The sequence below is a fragment of the Cyprinus carpio genome, chromosome B22, assembly GCF_018340385.1.
Source record: "Cyprinus carpio isolate SPL01 chromosome B22, ASM1834038v1, whole genome shotgun sequence".
NCBI classification, from domain to species: domain Eukaryota; kingdom Metazoa; phylum Chordata; class Actinopteri; order Cypriniformes; family Cyprinidae; genus Cyprinus; species Cyprinus carpio.
This window is the reverse complement of record NC_056618.1, coordinates 4,246,705-4,267,401: the sequence shown is the minus strand read 5'-3', so window position 1 is coordinate 4,267,401 and position 20,697 is coordinate 4,246,705. Positions and strand designations below refer to the sequence as shown.

Below are 20,697 nucleotides of genomic sequence, written 5' to 3'. Positions count from 1 at the left end.
TGAGCCTTCAAAATGGTCTCTCAGTTTGGTTCACTAGGCTACACAATCACAGGGAAGACTGCTGATCTGACAGTTGTCCAGAAGACAATCATTGACACCCTTCACAAGGAGGGCAAGCCACAAACATTCATTGCCATAGAAGCTGGCTGTTCACAGAGTGCTGTATCCAAGCATGTCAAAAGAAAGTTGAGTGGAAGGAAAAAGTGTGGAAAAAAAACATGCACAACCAACCGAGAGAACCGCAGCCTTATGAGGATTGTCAAGCAAAATCGATTCAAGAATTTGAGTGAACTTCACAAGGAATGGACTGAGGCTGGGGTCAAGGCATCAAGAGCCACCACACACAGACGTGTCAAGGAATTCGCTGAACCACAGAAAACATCAGTGGCGTCTTACCTGGGCTAAGGAGAAGAAGAACTGGACTGTTGCCCAGTGGTCCAAAGTCGTCTTTTCAGATGAGAGCAAGTTTTGTATTTCATTTGGAAACCAAGGTCCTAGAGTCTGGAGGAAGGGTGAAGAAGCTCATAGCCCAAGTTTCTTGAAGTTCAGTGTTAAGTTTCCACAGTCTGTGATGATTTGGGGTGCAATGTCATCTGCTGGTGTTGGTCCATTGTGTTTTTTGAAAACCAAAGTCACTGCACCCGTTTCATGTTTCACATAATGTGACATTTTTCTTGTAGCTCCTTTCTTAAACTTTTAATTTCATTTAGTTGTTCAAGTCTGTCCTTGATAACATCAACAACCCGCCCCTCTCTCCTCATTAAAAAATCATTCAGTTCTTCTCTTTGTTTTCTGGCTTCATCTTGATGTTTCTTCTTTATCTTCTCTATTTCCTCTTCATGTTTCTGTTTCATTTCATCACACTCTCTTTCTTCTCTGTCTATTCCTTCTCTCTCCTCTCTTTCTCTTCTCTTGATCTCCTCCTCTTGCTCTCGTTTCACATCTTCCATCATTTTCTCCCATCTCTTTCTCTTCTCCACTCGTCTCTCTTCATTCTCTTGTTTTCTTCTCCTCCACTCCTCTTTTCTCTCTCGCTCCAGCTGCTCATAATGTCTTTTCATTTCATTTATCTTTTCTACATATTCTTTCTTCTTATGTTCCCTCCCTCTTTTCTGTTTCTCTCTCTCCTCCTCTATCATCTGTTCTTCTTCATCTCTCTTTCTTTGAAATTTCTTTCTCTTGTTCTCCAGTTCTTCTTGTTTTTCTCTCAGCTGTTTCTCATGTTTTTCTTTTCTCTCTCTTTCCTCTTCCTCTCGTTCTCTCATCTGTCGTTTCTTCTCATCCTCCCATTCTCTCTGCTGTCGTTTAATTTGTTCTTGAGTCTCTTTGTCATTTTCAGCATCTTTTATTTTTCTCTTCCATACTTCTCTCTCTTTCTCTTCTTGTTCCTTCCTCATTTGTTCCTCTGAATCTCTCTTTTTTATTTCCTCTTCCTTTTTTTTTTCTTAACTCTGTCATGATGTGTTCCTGCTCATTTCTCATCTTTTCTTGCTCTTGTTTATATTCTTCCTCTCTCTTTCTATCTTCTTCTTCTCTTTCTTTTAGCTCTTCTTCATAATGTATTCTCTGATCTTCTATCTCTCTCTTCATCTCCTCTATTCTCAGATGATATTCATCTATTTGCTGTTTCTCGTCTTCTGATCGTTTCTGATCCTCCGTCTCTCGTTTCTTCTGATCTGATTTTTCTTTCTCCTCAAACTCTCTCCTGAATGTTTCCTCTTTTTCTCTGAACTTGTTCTTCAGTCTCTCTCTTTCCTCATCTGTCCATTGTTTTTTCTCCTCTAGTCTCATTCTCATACTCATGTCTTCCCTGTCATATTTGGCTTCTAATTCTTCAAATTGAGCCTGATTTTTTCTTTCATTCTCCTCTATCATTTCCATTCTCTGTTCAATGGAGATCGCTGCCTTCTCAAACATCTCATTAGTGAAATATTGACCATGATTCATCTCTTCTATCATACTGAACAGCTGAGTAACTTGTGTCCGATCTCGTATTCTTGTGTTGTTAAAAACCAGGAATCTGTTTCCACAGTCACTGATCAGTTTCTTGAGTTCATCACATCTCTCTACATATTGCTGTATTGTTTGTCCTCTCAGATCATCTCCTCGAGTGAAGAGAACAATGCAGAAATCTGCTGCTTTTGAGCCAAAGATCATCTTTATCATGTGTAAAGTGTCTTTCTCCTCTGGAGTCATTTTTCCCACACTCAGCACAATGATGAACGCATGTGGTCCAGGTGCTGACAGTGAAACACATTTCATTATTTCTTCCACGACTTGTTCTTTTGTCAGTGAGGGGTCAAAGAGTCCTGGAGTATCAATAACAGCTACTGATCGACCATCAGCTTCACCAACTCCCTTCTGACAAACAGTGGTCACCAAACGCGAACTGTGTCTACTTTGGAACCTTCTGTTTCCGAGGATAGTGTTTCCTGTTGTAGACTTTCCCCTTCCTGTTCTCCCAAACAGCAAGATTCTTAAACCTCCTGGATCTGATGCGGAATCTTCATCATCTGAAAATGACAATAAAAGAGTTTACAGATTAACAACAATTAATTAAATTTGGGACCCTGACCAACAAGTGTTAACAAGTAAGTCCAGCTCTGTAGTTCGTAAGAAAAGGTGATGAGGATGTTGAAGACTGCAGCATAGCAGTGACAAAGTACAAGTACCTTGGATTCAACGGAGTTGGGATGAACCCGAAAATCCTAAATCTACAGTCTACTACCCTTCATGTAAATGATACATGTTTACAGAATGAGCGGGAACCCAGTGTGCCTGTAGCTTTCTCTATTTCTGTTTTATCACGTGATAGAAAGTCTAAGACCTTCTCAAGCCGAAGGGCTAACTCATCTAATCTGCGGCCTATTATGCATCACACTAATATTGCTGTTGAGACAAAATGCAATGCCTTCAAATTAGCATTTTTAAATATTCGCTTACTTAAAAATAAATAATTTCTAATCAATGACTTAATAACCACAAACAACTTGGATTTTATGTTTCTAAATGAAACATGGCTAGAAGACAGCTGCAGTGCAACAGTCCTCAATGAAACATCCCCTCCTAACTTTACTTTCATTAGACTGTTAGGAGAGGTGGAGGTGTAGCTGCTCTATTTAAAAATGTCTATCAATGCAAGCGTCATTTGGTCAGTACTTGTCTTATGAATATCTAGGGATTGTGCTGAAAGGTGCTTCACGTATTCTGTTTATCATTATTTACAAGCCTCCAAAATGCTCTCCAGCCTTTGTTGAAGAGTTCACAGAAATGCTATCAATGATTTCCTCAGAGTTTGACTGTTTTGCTATTGCAGGGGATTTTAATATTCATATAGATAATGCAGAAAACAAAACTACAAAATAAATGATAACTGTTTTAAACACTTTTGACCTGAATCAGCATGTGCATGGACCCACACACAATCGTGGACACACTCTAGATTTACTCATTAGTAGAGGTCTAAACATTTAATCCATTGTTATTAAGTACGTAGCACTATCTGATCACTTCTGTATTTATTTATTTTTTTGATATATTGATCTCTGCTACCACTGAATCTAGATCTGTCTCTGTCAGAAGAGATGGATAAATGAGAACACTAGTGTGCTATTTATGGAGGCTATATCAAGTCAATTCAGTCAAGTCAGATTGACTGTCTTTAACACCAAACATTTCTACAGACTCTTTTGATCTTCTCCTTGATTCCTTTAACTCAAAAGTTAAAAAATGTAATTGATGGCATTGCTCCTGTGAAAGTCAGCAAGAAGACTGGCAGACAGAAATCAGCTTGGAGAAAATCAACAACAGTACAGAGTATGTCAATGCAGAGTATGTCAAAAGTCAATGCAGAAAAGCTGAGTGGATGTGGCAGAAGACGGAACTTAAAAATCACTGTAGCATCTATAAAGACAGCCTTCATGCTTTTAATGTGAAACTAGCCACAGCTAGACAGATCTTCTTCTCAAACCTTATAAACAGGAACTTAAACAACACTAGCACTCTTTTTGTTACTGTTGACAGACTGACAAAGCCCCCAAGTCAGATTCCCAGTGAAATGCCCTCTGACAACAAATGCAATTAGTTTGCATCCTTCTTTTCTGAGAAGATCAGTAATATCAGGAAGGCGATTAGCACATCCCCAAGTTATGCAGAGGTCAGACAGCAACCATCTCCCTACGGCTTTGGGAAAAAATAAATAAAATAAATCTTGGTCTTAACAAAATAAGAAAATAACTCACATTTGGGTTGACTGAGTCCTCCCACAAGAGGATTAAAAGAAATCCTTTAACAAATTTCTATCAACAAGTCAAATTTCTATCAACTTGGTACTCTTGCTCCAAGTCTCCACACTCCAGACATCTCAGCCCTGCCTTTTAACTCCAAACATTTCCTCTAGTGGGCCAATCAGGATAGTGCAGTCATCAGCAGAATCATCAACTAATTGAACTCCACCTGTTAGTTCTTATCAGTGTTGGAGCGAGAAGGAGAGAGAAAACAAAAACAAAGCACATACACAAAACAGACACTCCAAAGGTAGGCACACTACAAGTTTCTGAACCTAACCTCAAAAATCAATAAGCCACTAACTTTCCACTGAATGGACCCTGGACAGGGCATCAGCCACAACATTCTCTGAGCCTTATGGCAAATATCAAGATGGTATTCCTGGACTATCACTATCTCTGTTTCGAATTAGCCATTTGTGACAGAAAAACAAGAGGGTTATGGTCAGTGTAAACAATGATTAGGTTACAGTTACCTCCCAAGTACACTTCAAAGTACTGCAACGCTAGTAACAGTTCCAATGCCTCCTTTTCAATAGTGCTAAACCTCTGTTGGCACCTTGAAAACTTCTAAGAGCATCCACCTGTAATTTGAACGGGAGGCCAAAATTTGGAGCAGACAACACTGGTGCATTACACAAAATATATTTTGAAAGCATGAGCACACTCTGGAGTCCAAACAAATTTCTTAGAGGTACTAAGAAGGTCTGTAAGTGGGGAAACTACAGAGGCAAAGTTTTTTACAAAAACGTCTATAGTAGCCGGTCATCCCCAGGAATCTATGCAGTTTTCTTTTGGTTGTAGGAATGGCAAATTCAACAACAGCAGATATTTTCTCCTCCACAGGACATACCTTTCCCTGCCCAACCTTTTTGCCTAAATAGATAACAACAGCCTTGGCAAAATCACACCTGGCGAAGTTTAGAGTTAGATTGGCAGCAGCCAACCTATCAAACACACAGTTGAACTTTTCAACATGATCTTTTAACATAGATGAATAGACAACAATATCATCCAAGTAAGCCTCACAATCAGTAACTCCTAACAATACTTGCTGCATAAGCCTCTGAAACGTAGCTGGTGCGTTTCGCATCCCAAAGTCCATGACCTTATATTGCAGGAAGTTGTCAGGAGTCACAAAAGCAGAAATCTCTGATGCCCGAGCAGTCTAAGGAACTTGCCAGTAGCCTTACAGGAGGCTTGGTTTGCAAGGCAGACCCAGGCACAGAGAGTAGAACCATCACAGAATCTCTAGGCTGAAATTTACGGGAAACACTTTTCTCGTCATAACGAACCTTCATTCTAGCCTGTGTGACAGCCAGATGTTCTTTAGCTACCTCACAAACCTTCTGAAGACGTGCATGGAAAGAACTGACATATTCCTGCACAGTCACTGGTGACAAAGGTTTAGAGACCAGCTGTTCATGGAGCAATTTCAAGTGACCATGAACTGTGTGACCAAAAACAAGTTCAGCTGACCTAAACCATAATGACTCTTGCAGAGACTCACATGCTCCAAACATTAACAAAGGCAGCCCCTCCACCCAGTCTTTGCCAGAAGCAAGGCAATACACACAAAGCATGGACTTGAGCATTTGGTGGAACTGCTCAATTGCACCTTGTGACTGGGGGTGGTAGACACTTGAGGTTTCATGACTTACCCCAAGTCCTGTCAATAGGCCTTTAAACAATTTGGAAGTAAAGTTATTCCCTAAGTCCATCTGTATTACTCTTGGCAAACCGAAGACCGAGAACAATCTCACTAACTCCCTTACGACAATGTTGGTTTTAAGTGATCGCAGGGGAATCACTTCAGGGAACCGTGTCGCTGCACACATCATCATCAGAATATACTGATGGCCTGATTTAGCCCTCGGCAACGGGCCGACACAATCAAGAATCAATCTGTCAAATGGTTCTCCCATCACCAGAATTGGTTGTAATGGCGCTGGGGTAATCATTGCTTTAGACTTCCCCGCCACCTGACATACTGTACATGACAAGACCGACAAAACTTTGAAATGCTGGATTTCATACTCTGCCAGAAGAAATACTCTGAAACCCTCTTGAAAGGGTTACTAATACCCAGATGACCTGCAAGCACATTCTCGTGAGCCAATATTAAAACCTGGTCTCAGTAACCAGAGGGTAAAACTATCTTAAATAATGCATTCCAGCTAGCCTCTCTATTGGAGATACTACACTTCCACCGAAGCATTAAAATACCATTGTCCCCCCAAAAAAGCAACGCTGGCTTTAAGCATTTCAATTAGATCAACTGCTGCATCAACACAGTCCCTCAAACTCTGATCTGATTTTTGGGCAGCTGCTAACTGTTCCCTTCCAACTCTTAGAGGACACAGTTCCCTGGTTTGATTTAATTCATCAGACTCCGGAATTTGAATTACTCGGAGTAACGAATAACTTGCATTCCTCAAGTTCTAGAGAGGAATTCATAAATGATTTTGACCAGTCAGTAACATCTACAAACTTCCAGTTCTGTGCATGAGTCACTGCACAAGAAGGAAAAACTGAGGGAAACAAACTAGCAACATCAGACTTTATTGGAGATTCAAGTGTCTCGACAACATCTTTGCTAGAAAAAACCCTACCAACGGCCCAATCATTGCCCAGCACAAGACCAACTACCTCCACAGGCAGCTCTGAATGCACTCCCAGCACAACAACTCCTGAAATGAGATCAGAGGTTAGACAAACGGTGTGCAGTGGTAACTTACCTCAACCAAGTTCAATGCCACCTACTAAAACATCGGAGCAAGTATATGTTGCAGCAGAGAACAGCAGTACACACTCGAATTTAATAGACTGATCGGTGCCTGTGTCCCTGAGAATTGTAATTGGTCTTAACTCAGAGTCAGCAGAAAAAAAGACAAAACCAGACATTAGAAAAGGCTGGTACACAGAAGCGGAACTCAACCTATCACTAGGGCTGAACGATACATTGAATTTTCATCATCATCAACTCACGCGATGAACACATCGCAACAGACAGACTGACACAATAAAAAAGGGAAAACAGTTTATTACATGCGCCAAGCGCATGTAATAAACGTTTGACCTATCACGTTTAGCCCTGAAGACATGCTATTTGGCCAATCAGGTGAAGCCCCAGGAAGTGTCAGCTAAACTCAGATTGATTTGTGAGGTGTCAATTTAGTTGCAACACTGTGCCGTTAGCAAATATGATGGCAGAGGAAGGAGAGAAGATTGAGGAAAATGTGGTGGCTGACGAAGACCTTGTGGTGAAAAAGAACAGCACTTCAGCTATATGGAATTATTTTGGATTTAGGAGAGATGATGCGTTACAAACACAGGTACTGTGTAAAACATGCCGAACAGTGGTGGCAACTTCAAGAGGAAACACGACCAATCTCCATCACCACCTGCAATACAATCATAAAGACCTACACGAACAATTCAAAACTAGCCAAACAACAAAACCATAAACGTCGAGTAGCAAATCTAAAACTGTGCCATCACTACAACAACAGTCAATTTCTCAGAGTTTTGCGAGTGTGATTCCTTATGACACAACATCTAAACGCCACAGAGAAATCACAGCGGCCATAAATCATTATTTGGCGAAGGACATGATGCCTATAAACATAGTGACTAAAGACGGTTTTGTGAGCCTGATAACCAAATTGGACCGAAGATACCAGATTCCACAACCGCCTCGCTCTACATTATCCTGCTTATTACATGGCTACCTTCCAAATAAATAATTTGACACAAAATATTGATTTAAAAAGGAGTATATTGATTTAAAAATGATTGTATTGCTTCCACTAAAGAAAATAGTATGCTCCGTCTCTACGGTTAGAAACCTGTGTGCCCATGGCAACACTATGTTTTTCATGGCAACGGTGTGTTATACTTAGCAGCGGCTGTTATCAAGAAATAACAGACCGCATTCTACATTAGAATTCAACCAAGCCATGTAATAAATGGTACTATTGTAGGCTATTGCAAGTATTATTTTATTACCCGAACAACAGACCATATTAGTCATAAGATGATTATGCTTGCCTTTTCATTGCATAATTTAATTTTTGTCAATTGCACTGTGTTGACAAAGATTGAGTTCTCAGCGGGGAAAAGCATGTGATGTCATGTAGGCAACTGACTGAATATTATTAAGTTGAAATAAACAATAGCAAACACTGAGCACTTGTAGAGTTAAGAATATTAATTTAAGTTGTATTTCCCCACTGCATGGTCAGCATTTATCTAATTATTATTAAATTTAATTTAATTTAGTTAAATTATTATTAATTATAAATAATTCAATAATAATTAAATAATTGGCTACAATGATTACTGGTAGTTTCAATAGTTTGTAACAATTTATTTCTTATCTTCTTTCCAGGAAATGCTGTTAAGGATGACAGCCACATTGACCGTGCTGTTGGGCTGTGCAAAAAATTGGTGGGACATTTTTCCCACAGCTGGAAGCAGAAGACGGCACTGAAAAAAGCACAACAGGAACACGACCTCCCTGAGCACTCACTCATCACAGAATGTCCAACTAGGTGGGGCTCAAGGCAAAATATGATTGAGAGGGTCTTGGAGCAGCGGCGGGCCATTTCTGATATCCTATCGGCAGACCGGAAAACACGGCATCTGGTTCCCTCCTGGCAGGACCTGGATGTACAAGAGTCTGTAAACCTGGCATTACGCCCTTTGCAGGAATTTACTGATGCTCTTTCCGGGGAAATCTATGTCAGTGTTTCATATGTGAAACCCGTACTTCATCGTTTAAAGACATTGGTTCTGGTAGAAAAGGAAGATGACACAGATTTAACCAAGTCCATTAAAGTGAAAATCCTGGATTACATGAATACAAAGTATGATGACCCAGGAACACAAGAACTTCTGGACATCACATCCTTCATGGACCCCAGGTTCAAGGTCACCTACATCATTTACATTTAATTATTTAGCAGACGCTTTTATCCAAAGCGACTTACAAATGAGAACAGTAGAAACAATCAGATCAACAAGAGAACAACAATGGTATACTAGTGCTATGACAAGTCTCAGTCTAGTACAGAACACATAGCCAGGGTTTTTTTTTTTTTTATTAAATTAATATGATAGACAAGAAAAAGAAAAGGTAAGAACTAGTATTAGTTGGTTAAGTGCAGGCGAAAAAGATGAGTCTTTAGATGTTTTTTGAAAATGAGTAAAGACTCAGCTGTTCGAATTGAGATCGGGAGGTCATTCCTGATCTGAAAAAGTTGAGGACATCAAGAGCAGGATCATGTCAGAAATGAAAGACTCAGCACAGAAGGAAGGGACACCTTCTGAGAACACAGAGGCCCAGACCATGGAGCCACCCAGCGAAAAAAAGACAAAGCGATCATTGGGCAGTTTGCTCAAAACAAATCCAAGCCCCACTCCAACAGCATCTTTCATGCATCTGGAGCAAGCTGTTGAAGCTGAACTTAACAGCTACTTGTTCTCCCCCATCATTCACAGTGAAGCAGACCCTTTGGCCTGGTGGAAACTCCACCAGGTCACCTACCCTAAGCTGACCAAACTTGCTTGGAAGTATCTTTGTATACATGCGACTAGTTCTCCCTCAGAGAGGCTCTTCAGCATTTCAGGGAATGTGGTAACATGTCTACGTACATGTTTGAAACCTAACTAAGTTAACATGCTGGTTTTCTTGGCCAAGAACTTGCCCTATAGAGATAACCAAGGCAGACACTTGTCCTAAGGGGCAGATATTTTTTTGCTGGTTTTATGAGCCCTTAAGGATTGTAGTAGTGAGATCCATTACAGTTATTTTAAATGGCCATTTTAATTTTTATTTATTTATTTAATTATAAAGGTTATTTTCCCCACATTTGTATTATTCAAAGAGAGATGTTTTTTGTTGAGTTTACAAGGAAATATTTAAAAAGGAGCAGGAGAAAAAGGACCTTAATTTCTTATAGTTATAATTCCTCATTTATGTGCAATTTGTTCAATAAAAGCATGTCAAAAATTATCTATTTGATTTCTTTATTCAGTGGGAATAGGCTATTCATTGTTTAGGTTCTATGTTCGCAAAGAACCTATTAAAACACTAAGACATGGGAACAGTATAGCTAACATTCACATTTGAATATTTATCGCAATATTAAACAATTATCGCACATCGCAGCTTTTCCTCATATCGTGCAGCCCTACCTATCACTATTCTCAGAAGGGTTGACAAAAGCAACACTTTTAGCTTTCGTAGATTAAGTTTTTCTGCTTCCAAGACCTGCATTCCGAAATTAATGCCCTGAGTCAAGGCAATAAAAACATACACGCTGGTCACCCGTACGTTTTGAATCAGGCTTGTGGAAACTCTCTGATTTTGGATGACCTGCACGAACCGAATCAGTAATGGTAATCATCAGCGGGAGATCGGTTTCTACTCTGGGGCACAGAAGGAAAAACACTTCTGTGCATTAGCACAAATTCATCGCATGATAGCAGCAGCATCAGATAGCTTAATCACCTTTTTCTCGTTTATGTGCACAACAATATTCTCCGGCAAACAACTTTTAAAATCCTCCACCAGAATTAACTCTGAAAGTTGTTCAAATGTGGACACTTTACTAGAACACCATTCGTCAATGAGATTATACTTCTCTCTGGCAAATTCTACAAAAATTTGTTTGGCTGCTTTCACATAGCCCCGAAACTTCTGCCGATATACCTTAGCTACCAATTCATAAGCTCGAAGCATGGCAGTTTTAACAACGTAATAATCTAATGACTGTTCAATAGGCAAGGAAGAGCAAAGTTACTGGGCTTTACCCTCCAAATTACATTGTAGGAGTAAAGTCCACATATCTTTTGGCCACATAAGTTTCACAGCTACACGTTCAAATGTAGTGAAACAGGAATCTACTTTTGTTTCAGAAAATATACCTGCTAACATCAACATCTCCTTCCCCCTGCTCCATCACCAGGAGTTGAAGCAGCTGGAGCAGACAGATGTTGCCGGAGACCACCCAGGCAAAGGGGTCACTGGAACATTATCAGACAAGATCTGTGGAGCAACCGACCTATGCTCTCGTTCACAATCAATCTCTAATTCAAGCTCCCGCAACAGCAACATCTGATTATCACATTCCTGCTTTTTAACCAGTAGATATAATTCTTTCAATTTAACTGGCAATGGAAGCCCACCTGGTTTCATCTCAGGAACAGGGAGTGACTTTACATCTGAACTCCCAATAACAGGGGTCTTGTCTCCACTCCCACCCTCCCAAGACTCATCAGGTAAAATTCCTTGATCTAACAAAACATTTTGCAATTCAGTCTTAATAATACATTTAGATGCGTCCCTGGATACTGAAATATTAAAAAAGTCAGCCTCTCGTAACAAGTCATCTTTACGGCACTTGTTAAATACCTCAACAGTACGACAAAGAGTAAATGAAATTGAATCTAAATCCATAATCAATGTCTTCTCCTCCACCAAAAGAAAGCAGCAAAACAAACAAGCTGACGAGCACACAATTTATTACATACCTCCTAGGGCAGTGCTTCCCAAACCTGTCCTGGAGGCCCCCCTGCCCTGCACCTTTTATACGTCTCCCTTATCTAACACACCTGATTCCACTCATCAGCTCGTAAGTAGAGACTGCAAGAACTAAATTGGGTGTGTCTGATTAGGGAGACATACAAAACATGCAGGGCAGGGGGTCCTCCAGGACAGGTTTGGGAAGCACTGTCCTAGGGATGGGAAGGAGTGATAAAGAAAGTGGTGGAGAAATGGAGGGAGCTTTACTGACTCAAACACAATAGCATGATCGATGCAAAACAGAATAAAATTGATTGAACGCAAGGAAGCAAACAGAATTTCAGGAGGGGTCAAGGCCAACATAACAAACAAAACATACTAACTCCCAAAAGCAACCTAACTAACCTAACAAATAAAAAGGGGGGGGGGGAAAGTACAGAAGATTACACTAACTCCCTTGCTGATCTTAAACAGAACAAAAAGTATAAACAAAATAAATGTCAAACACCTCCCTACGGCCTCCCCCCAAAAAAGAGAAAAAAAGAAACAAAATAAATCTTGGTCTTAATAAAACTCACATTTGGGTTGAGCGAGTCCTCCCACAAGAGGACTAAAAGAAATCCTTTAACACATTTCTATCAACAATTCAACCCCAAACACAAGAAAAGTCAGCAGAAGGTACTCTTGCTCCAAGTCTCCACACTCCAGACATCTCAGCTCTGCCTTTTAACTCCAAACATTTCCTCTAGTGGGCCAATAGGATAGTGCAGTCATCAGCAGAATTACCAACTAATTGAACTCCACCTGTTAGTCCTTATCAGCGTTTGAGAGAGAAGGAGAGAGAAAACAAAAATAAACAAGGCACATACACAAAAGAGACACTCCCACTTAGCAAGGTCCTGGGACGTAACAAAACAAAGACATTCTCAAGGTGAATGCATACCATCAAGTCACGAATCTTGGTGTGACTCTGGAGACAGACCTTAGTTTCAGTAGTCATGTCAAAGCAGTAACTAAATCAGCATACTATCATCTCAAAAACATTGCAAGAATTAGATGTTTGGTTTCCAGTAAAGACTTGTTCATGCCTTTATCACCAGCAGGGTGGACTATTGTAATGGTCTCCTTACCGGCCTTCCTAAGAAGACCCTTGCACAGCTGCAGCTCATCCAGAATGCTGCTGCCAGGATTCTGACTAGAACCAGAAAATCTGAGCATATCACACCAGTCCTCAGGTCCTTACACTGGCCTCCAGATATTTAGGATTGATTTTAAAATACTTTTACTCGTTTATAAATCACTCAATTCCCTAGGACCTAAATACACTGAAAATTATAAACGCAACACTTTTGTTTTTGCCCCCATTTTTCATGAGCTGAACTTAAAGATCGGAGACTTTTCCTATGTACACAAAATGGCTATTTCTCTCAAAAATTGTTCACAAATCTGTCTAAATCTGTGTTAGTAAGCACTTCTCCTTTGTCGAGATAATCCATCCACCTCACAGGTGTGGCATATCAAGATGCTGATTAGACAGTATGATTATTGCACAGGTGTGCCTTAGGCTGGCCACAATAAAAGGCCACTCTAAAATTTTTACTAACATATTGGCCTGACAACATCTCATCTGACTGCAGTTCACTGTAGTTCTACTGAAGCTCCTCGTCACCTGTACCTTTTCTGCGCTTATTTGACTCTTGCCTGGCGTTGAGGTGAAGTGAAGTGTGCATCTGAAAAGACTCCTGTATATAACAACTGTATATAACAACTGTTCAGTATGTTTTAACCACATAATGTTTATTTTATGTTTCAGACATTTAAAGAATCCCTGAAGTGAAAATCATGTTTTAATGTTGTTTATATGTCTGTGTGGTGTTGTTAATATGCTTTAAGACAAACCATGTGCCAATTCATCAGTCAACACCATTTTCACATTAAAACTGTAGTTTAACAAAGACTCATAAACATGGCCTTGATTTCTACATCACAAATGTCATAACCCATTGTGACGAGTGGGGCGGGGCCGAGAGCCGTGGGAACGGAGCGAGGCCGGTGGAGTGATTGGGAAATGAGCGACACCTGCTCCACTCACCGGTCTCGAGTCCCACGGAGGAGATCGGGAGGATTGAGGATACAAAAGAGGAGCGACGACAGTGAAGGACGAGAGAGGACCAGGCCTGGGCTTTATTTTGTGGTTTGGTTTTTGTTTGTGTGCGGCAGTCGACCGTGAGGGGCTGTCGCGCTATTTTATGTTTATTTTGGTTATTAAAGTTTTATTTGAGTGTTCGCCGGTTCCCGCCTCCTTCTTCCCATGATTATGGAGTTTTATATTGTTACACTGGTGCCGAAACCCGGGAGGCGGTGGGCTGGAGCGGCGAGGTATGTGCCGCCATGGACGCTCGAGGCGGTGGGCTGGAGCAGGGCGTAGCAGTCTGGCGCCGTGGATGCTCGAGGTGGTGGGCTGGAGTGAGTTGCTGGGGACGGACGAACTCGTTGCCGGCCGCCCGCGACGTGGAGGGGCGCGCCGTCTGTGAGGGAGCGGAGGAGTCGGCGCCGTTCGCCAGGGGGCCGGAGCCTGCTGCCATTCCAAGATATGAGGAGGAGCAGGGAACGGGGGGACTCCTGCCGGCTGCCCAAAATCGGAGGAGCCGTCAACGTCCACCGGGCGGCAGAGGAGTGTCGTGCCGTCCACCGAGGGCCGTCCAGTGCCGCCGCCAGGCACCGCGGAAGAGTTCACCCAGCTGGTGGAGGGCCGAGCGGCAGCGTGTCTGGGACCCGGATTATTTTTTTTATTTTTTTTTCTCTCTCCCCTCTATCGTCTCTGTCGCTCCTCATCCTTCCATCTCCTTTTCTCTCGCCTCGTCTGTCTGTCCTTCCCCCAGGTCCCCGCAGCCACCGTGAGCGGTCCCCCCGGAGGGAAGTGGGGGGGGAGTAGAGCGCAGTCTCGGGAGTACCCCCCGGCCTGCGAGGGGCGATGGGGTATGTGACGAGTGGGGCGGGGCCGAGAGCCGTGGGAACGGAGCGAGGGCGGTGGAGTGATTGGGAAATGAGCTACACCTGCTCCACTCACCGGTCTCGAGTCCCACGGAGGAGATCGGGAGGATACAAAAGAGGAGCGACGACAGTCAAGGACGAGAGAGGACCAGGCCTGGGCTTTATTTTGTGGTTTGGTTTTTGTTTGTGCGCGGCAGTCGACCGTGAGGGGCTGTCACGCTGTTTTATGTTTATTTTGGTTATTAAAGTTTTATTTGAGTGTTCGCCGGTTCCCGCCTCCTTCTTCCCGTAATTATGGAGTTTATATTGTTACACCCATCTTGTCAACTATGTTGCAAAGCAAGAGAAGCCAGGTTATCAAGGTATATTTTTCTGCCGATATTTAGCTGCTATATTTTTCACAATTTTCATGATGACGGCATGTGCTATTTTTTTTCAGATGCAAAGCTCATAAAGGACAAATGGTGACCCTTCATGCTTTACCAAATGATCAGAAACTCAGCTCTAAATCAGGTACATATGAGTGAATTATGTATGATGTGTATTATGATGTGTACTATAGAAGCAATAATCCTTAATTATTCTTTCAACCACATAAACTGCTGAAAAAAACTATAGTGCAATAAAAGCATTGTTTACACCCCAAAATGTATTTTTTTGCTAAATAATTTCAAAATTGTTTGGTTATTGTTTTGACTTACTGGTTTTGTGCTGAGTCTCAGGAGTTTCTGTATAAAGTTCAAAGAATCTACGTCTTTCTTTCTCCTCTTCTTCTCTTCTTTGTCGTTCCTGTTGTTTCTGTTTCTCCCATTCCTCTCGTTCTCTCTTCATCTCCTCTCGCATCTTTCTGTCTCGTTCCTCTGTGTCTTTAATCTCTCTTTTATATTGTTCTTCTCTCTCTCTAAACTCTTCTTCTCTTCTCTTTCTCTCTTTGTCATGATTCTGTCTTTCTTTCTCCATCATCATCTTCATTCTCTCTCTCTCTTCTTCATGTCTGAACTGAAGATCTTCTTTCTCTCTCTGACTTCTTTCTCTTTCTCGTTTAAGTACATTATTATATTCATCCCAGATTTCCTGTTCTTTCTTCCTCCATTTCTCCTCATCTTCTTCTCTTCTTTGTCTTTCCTGTTGTTTCTGTTTTTCCCATTCCTCTCGTTCTCTCTTCATCTCCTCTTGTATCTTTCTGTCTTGTTCCTCTCTTTCTTTAATCTCTCTTCTATATTGTTCTTCTCTTTCTTTAAATTCTTCTTCTATTCTTTTTCTCTCTTTGTCATGATTCTGTCTTTCTTTCTCCATCATCTTCTTCATTCTCTCCATCTCTTCTTTTTGATTGTTCATCAGTTCTTCTTTTTCTCTGTTCAGTTGCTCCACTTTCTCCATCAGTATGTTCTTCTGTTGTTCTTGTATTTGTCTCTCCATCTCTCTGAACATCTTACATGAGTAGTAACTCCCTCCGTTCTCTTTCAGCATGTTGTCTATCTTCTGCAGTAGATCAGTAACCTGTGTCCGGTCTCCAGTCTCATTATTGAACACATGATATCTGTTTCCACACGACTCAATCAGCTGATTCAGAGCAGATCCAGGTTTTCCCAGAAACTCTTCAATGGTTTTGTTCTCCAGATCGTCTCCTCTGGTAAAGAGCACCATGGTGAACATTAAAGATTTCTCTCCAAACTTCTCCTGGATGATCTCCACAGCTGCTGCATCTTCTTGAGTGAATTGTTGTCCTAAATTGAGCACGATGATGAACACATGTGGTCCAGGCAGGATCATGGAGATGCAGTTAGTGATTTCTCTCTGGGTTTCTTCAATACTGAGTTCAGTATCAAACAGTCCTGGAGTGTCGATCACAGTAATGTGTCTGCCGTTGATTTCAGATGTTTCTCTCTGACACTCTTTAGTAATCGACTCTTGAGATGTTTCTGCTTTAAATGCTTTTCTTCCTAAGACGGTGTTTCCAGTTGCACTTTTTCCGACTCCAGTTTTTCCCAGCAGCACAATCCTCAGATCATCTTCTCTCTCTGTTGAACCTGTAACAGAGGAAATGCATTAGTTTTAAAGCCTAAAGTTCTTTTTCGGGACAAAATTTGATTCTGTAACATAAAAAAGGTCTGCTATCTGCTTGCTATTTATGTAGGAAGTCAGATTTACATGCCACTCTATCAGAAGAGACATATCGGTGTGCCTTTTTATATTTTACCATTTTAGTGCAAATATTTTAGAGGAAATATGCAACACAACAAATGAGTTTCACTATGAGCTGCATGTTTAATATGGATCAGGAAACATTTTTTACTTTTTTAACTTTTTGAAGCTGAATTATTTTGAAGCATTTCATAGATTTATTTTCAAACACAAATGATTCAGACTGTAAAATTACTAAGATTCACTGAACACTTCACTTCAGTGATTGGCCAAAATTATCAGATTGACTTTTGTAATAATCTTAATTTCCTGTGGAACACTGAAGCTTTGAATTTTTAAATTGAGTTTTGAATTTTCGAACTTTAAAATGTTGAATTCTTTTGTTTAAAATACAAATGTATAAAGCTCTAATATAGAATCAAACTCTACTTTAATAAAAAATCTATTTCGAAACATGCTCTGTAGTTCAAGACCCAAACTGATGTTTGCTCATTACCTTGTAACAGTACATGTGTCTCTAGTGACTGAATTTTCTTCTTCATCTCTTCAAATTTCAGCATCTGCGCATCCAGAAATGTCTCTGTGGAGAAAAACTCTCCTCTGTTTTCCTCCAGCATCTGCTCAATGCTCTCCATCAACACAGACACGTGTGTGTTCAGGTCGATGAAATGATGTCGTCCTCCAAATCTCTCAATGACAGACTGTGTTTCTTCATTTAGTTCTGCTGTCTGATGCTCTGAATCCTGCTTTATGAGGATCATGATGTGTTTGTTGATTCTTGAGCTGAAGATCGTCTGGATCTCCTCTATTTCTGATCTGTCTTCATCAGTTAGTGGAGCATCAGGGATGATGAGGATGAACACATGAACTCCAGGATCACAGAGAGACACACAGCGTAGAGTCTGACGCATCACTTCCTCCTCAGAGAGACGGATCAGAGCTGGAAGCTCTATTACACGAAGCTCCATGTCTGATCTTCTGTCTGTGTGCTGCAAGATCAGATCTGATATGAAGGATTTCAATGTCCCGTCACTCCCGCACACAACCAGATTCAGCTTCACACACTCTGAAACTGAGAACAGAAGAAAATAAAAATGTTAATGTATCTATATAAACATCAAATAGCATCACTCAATATCATCCATTGTGAAATACTGTGAACCTTCAGCACAATCCAGGTGTCGTCCATCATTCATCTTCACAATGTCCTCAAACATCTGCAGAAGATCATCAGGAGAGCTGCTCCTCTGAAGAATGAAGTGTCTGTTTGCACATTTCTGAATGATGTTCTGTAGGATGTCACTGGTTTCTGTGGGCTCTTGTGTTGTGAGCACCATGGTGTGTTGATAAACCTGCTCAGAGAAAGAGAGCAGCACCTTCTCCACATGCTCCTGATCTTCTGCTGAACACGGCTCATGTCTGAGGAGCAGAACGATCACATGAGGTCCTGGATCAGACAGATTCACACACTCTCTCACTGTCTGAGTGATCTGATGATCTGAGATGTTCCTCTGGAGCAGCTGAGGACTGTTGATGACCATCACGTCTCTGTCCTTCAGTCTTCCTCTGACTCTCTCTACAACATCTGGAGGAGCTTCACAGTCAAACGCTGCTCGTCCTAAGATGAAGTTCCCCACCAGACTGTTTTCTGACACGCTCGAACCCAGAAGAACAATCCTCACTGCAAAGTCTCAAATCAGACATTCAATGTTCACAATCCTCACATCATAAAGTAACACATGTGATATGTAACATGTTATGATGCCAGGATCTTTACCCTAATCCAACAACACAGATCAAAATAACCAGAATCCAGCAGCAGAAGATACATTTAATCACTTGTGTTTTGATGGGGATAAATTGCCCATCATTTTGACACATACATTCATGTATAAAGACTCACACAGAGGAGGTAGTTCATGGCTCCGCCTTCTCCTACAAGGAGGATTGTGGACGACAATCACTGTATGAAACAAAAGACCTTCATCACCCAACAGAAAACATCTCTGAACAAATTATTAAAACTGCAGAAGTGGTCTAAGTGAAAGTCTGAGATGCTTAGAAGTCTCATCAGAATAAATCTGTTTGGAGTTTGTTGAGGAGATGAAAATAATTTTGATTATATTCACCAAATATGCAAAAATAAATGGATTTCCTTAGATATGATGTATATTGCCTCTGGACGTAAATAAAGTGCTTCAAGGAATGGAAATTTTTATTGACAGAATTGAATGAAGATGTTCTTTTAGAATCATTTTAAACAATGAAGTGACTGTGATTTTTACCTGTGGTTTCTGAGGTTGACATGTTAATATTCTGTTCTGATGATCTTCTCTGACTCTTGATGTGTCTGTTTATCGTCCTGTAAGAGATGTCAGTAATTTTTAAACAGTAACACAGTCTCTGTTTATCATCCTTTAAGAGATGTCAGTGATTTTCACACAGTCTCTGTTCATTCATTCATCACTGTTCTATAGCTCTTGTGCCTGCTGTTTGTCGTTCAGTTTTCTGTTTAACTGCAGTAGCTTGAATCATGAAGCTGTTGCTGTGAATCACTGAACAAACACACTCTGATAATCACTCATGTGATAGAAATATGACACTCTCTGGATTACTGAAAACAGATTGAACTCAATTATCCAAATGATTGAAAGAATGCTGTGAAATGTTGAATCACTTTTATCTCCACGTGCAGAATTTATGCAGCTGTTATTAAACCAAAAACCCTTCACAAGAGACAATAATCCTGCTTTTAAACACTGAAAGTTTTTTTTTTTTTTTTTTTTTTTTTTTTTTGCTGTTCTGGGACAGAAGATGAAAGTGAAAATGTTACAGCTATTACATTCATAAATGAACTAAAGTCATTATTTAATGTTGCACCTCATAATTAAGTTTCATATCACAAACATTAAGAGAGTATGTGATACCTGTATTTTGAGAGTTCATCGTTCAGGCATTTCTTTCCATGTTGCTCAAATAATACCAGCAGGAAGAAGTTTTTATGAGTCGTGCTTCCCTGTACAGGGAACAGAGGTGCCTGTCGGGGGAGGCGGGGGAGGCACAGCTTCCCCAAAACTTTGAGGTGAAAAAGAGGACGATTTAATATTAATACAATTCACAGTTAATTTCAGTTCATGTCTCAGAATGTGTATTTTGTCTTTGTAATTTCACAGTTGTAATACCATACCGTGAAAGCTCCGCTTTTCTATCGCGAATGTGCCGAATGTGCTGATGTGTTTCCACCCGCTGAGCTCTGCACGAGGAGGCTGCAGTCCTGGAGCAGATCTACCCCCCTGTAGTTCCTGATGTGTCCAGCAGGGGGACAGTACAGTGTACATTCATTACACGAATTAAAGGCATGTTAAATAATCGCTAGTTATTATTGTTCATCAATCGTGCAACGTTGCAACATTTAAAGTTAAATTATTAGCTAATGTCAATTAATTTTAATATGTTGTAGGCCTAATGTACTTATTGACGGTCAGGTAGATGTAAGTAGTAACATTCGCATGTAACGTTATGCTTTTTATTCTCTTTGTTTAAAGAGCTCAGACTTTTGTGTGTGTGCTAGTTATTTTGATTGTTTCTCTTGCAGATTGGAAATGCCTGCGTGAAACTCGTCTATGGAGAGGTTTGAGCACATTTATAAATCTTGTTCACATTATTTTATATCAGCTGTAGTTTGAGACTTTTTAGAGAGTTTCTTCATTTCATATTTGAATGGCAAGTGTTGTTCTGCTTATT

General features: G+C 40.7%; 1 protein-coding gene across 3 annotated transcripts; it reads right to left on the bottom strand.

Moving 5' to 3' along the window:
* Positions 1-1,177: 1,177 nt before the first annotated feature.
* On the bottom strand, positions 1,178-20,292 carry LOC109097078 (golgin subfamily A member 6-like protein 6). Of its 3 annotated transcripts, XM_042749365.1 has the most exons (9): positions 20,141-20,292; positions 19,881-20,028; positions 19,239-19,315; positions 18,857-18,916; positions 18,116-18,643; positions 17,450-18,025; positions 15,510-16,838; positions 2,272-2,513; positions 1,178-1,614 (listed from the first exon to the last, which is right to left on the bottom strand). In XM_042749365.1, exons 1-9 carry the CDS (start codon positions 20,289-20,291, stop codon positions 1,336-1,338), a joined length of 3,390 nt encoding a protein of 1,129 aa, XP_042605299.1. In that variant the 5' UTR covers position 20,292; the 3' UTR covers positions 1,178-1,335. The 3 variants fall into 3 exon arrangements, with proteins under 3 accessions (XP_042605299.1, XP_042605297.1, XP_042605298.1); XM_042749363.1 differs by having other exon boundaries at positions 1,184-2,513; XM_042749364.1 differs by having other exon boundaries at positions 1,184-2,513; positions 18,116-18,634.
* Positions 20,293-20,697: the final 405 nt, after the last annotated feature.

Excerpts from the sequence above, each read along its gene's own strand:
- LOC109097078 (XM_042749363.1), bottom strand. The coding sequence starts at position 20,291 with ATGTACACTGTACTGTCCCCCTGCTGGACACATCAGGAACTACAGGGG. Across the intron at positions 18,644-18,856 it reads CCATGAACTACCTCCTCTGT|ACTTTGCAGTGAGGATTGTT; the intron begins GTGAGTCTTTAT and ends GTCTGATTTGAG. Across the intron at positions 18,026-18,115 it reads ACACCTGGATTGTGCTGAAG|TTTCAGAGTGTGTGAAGCTG; the intron begins GTTCACAGTATT and ends TTCTGTTCTCAG.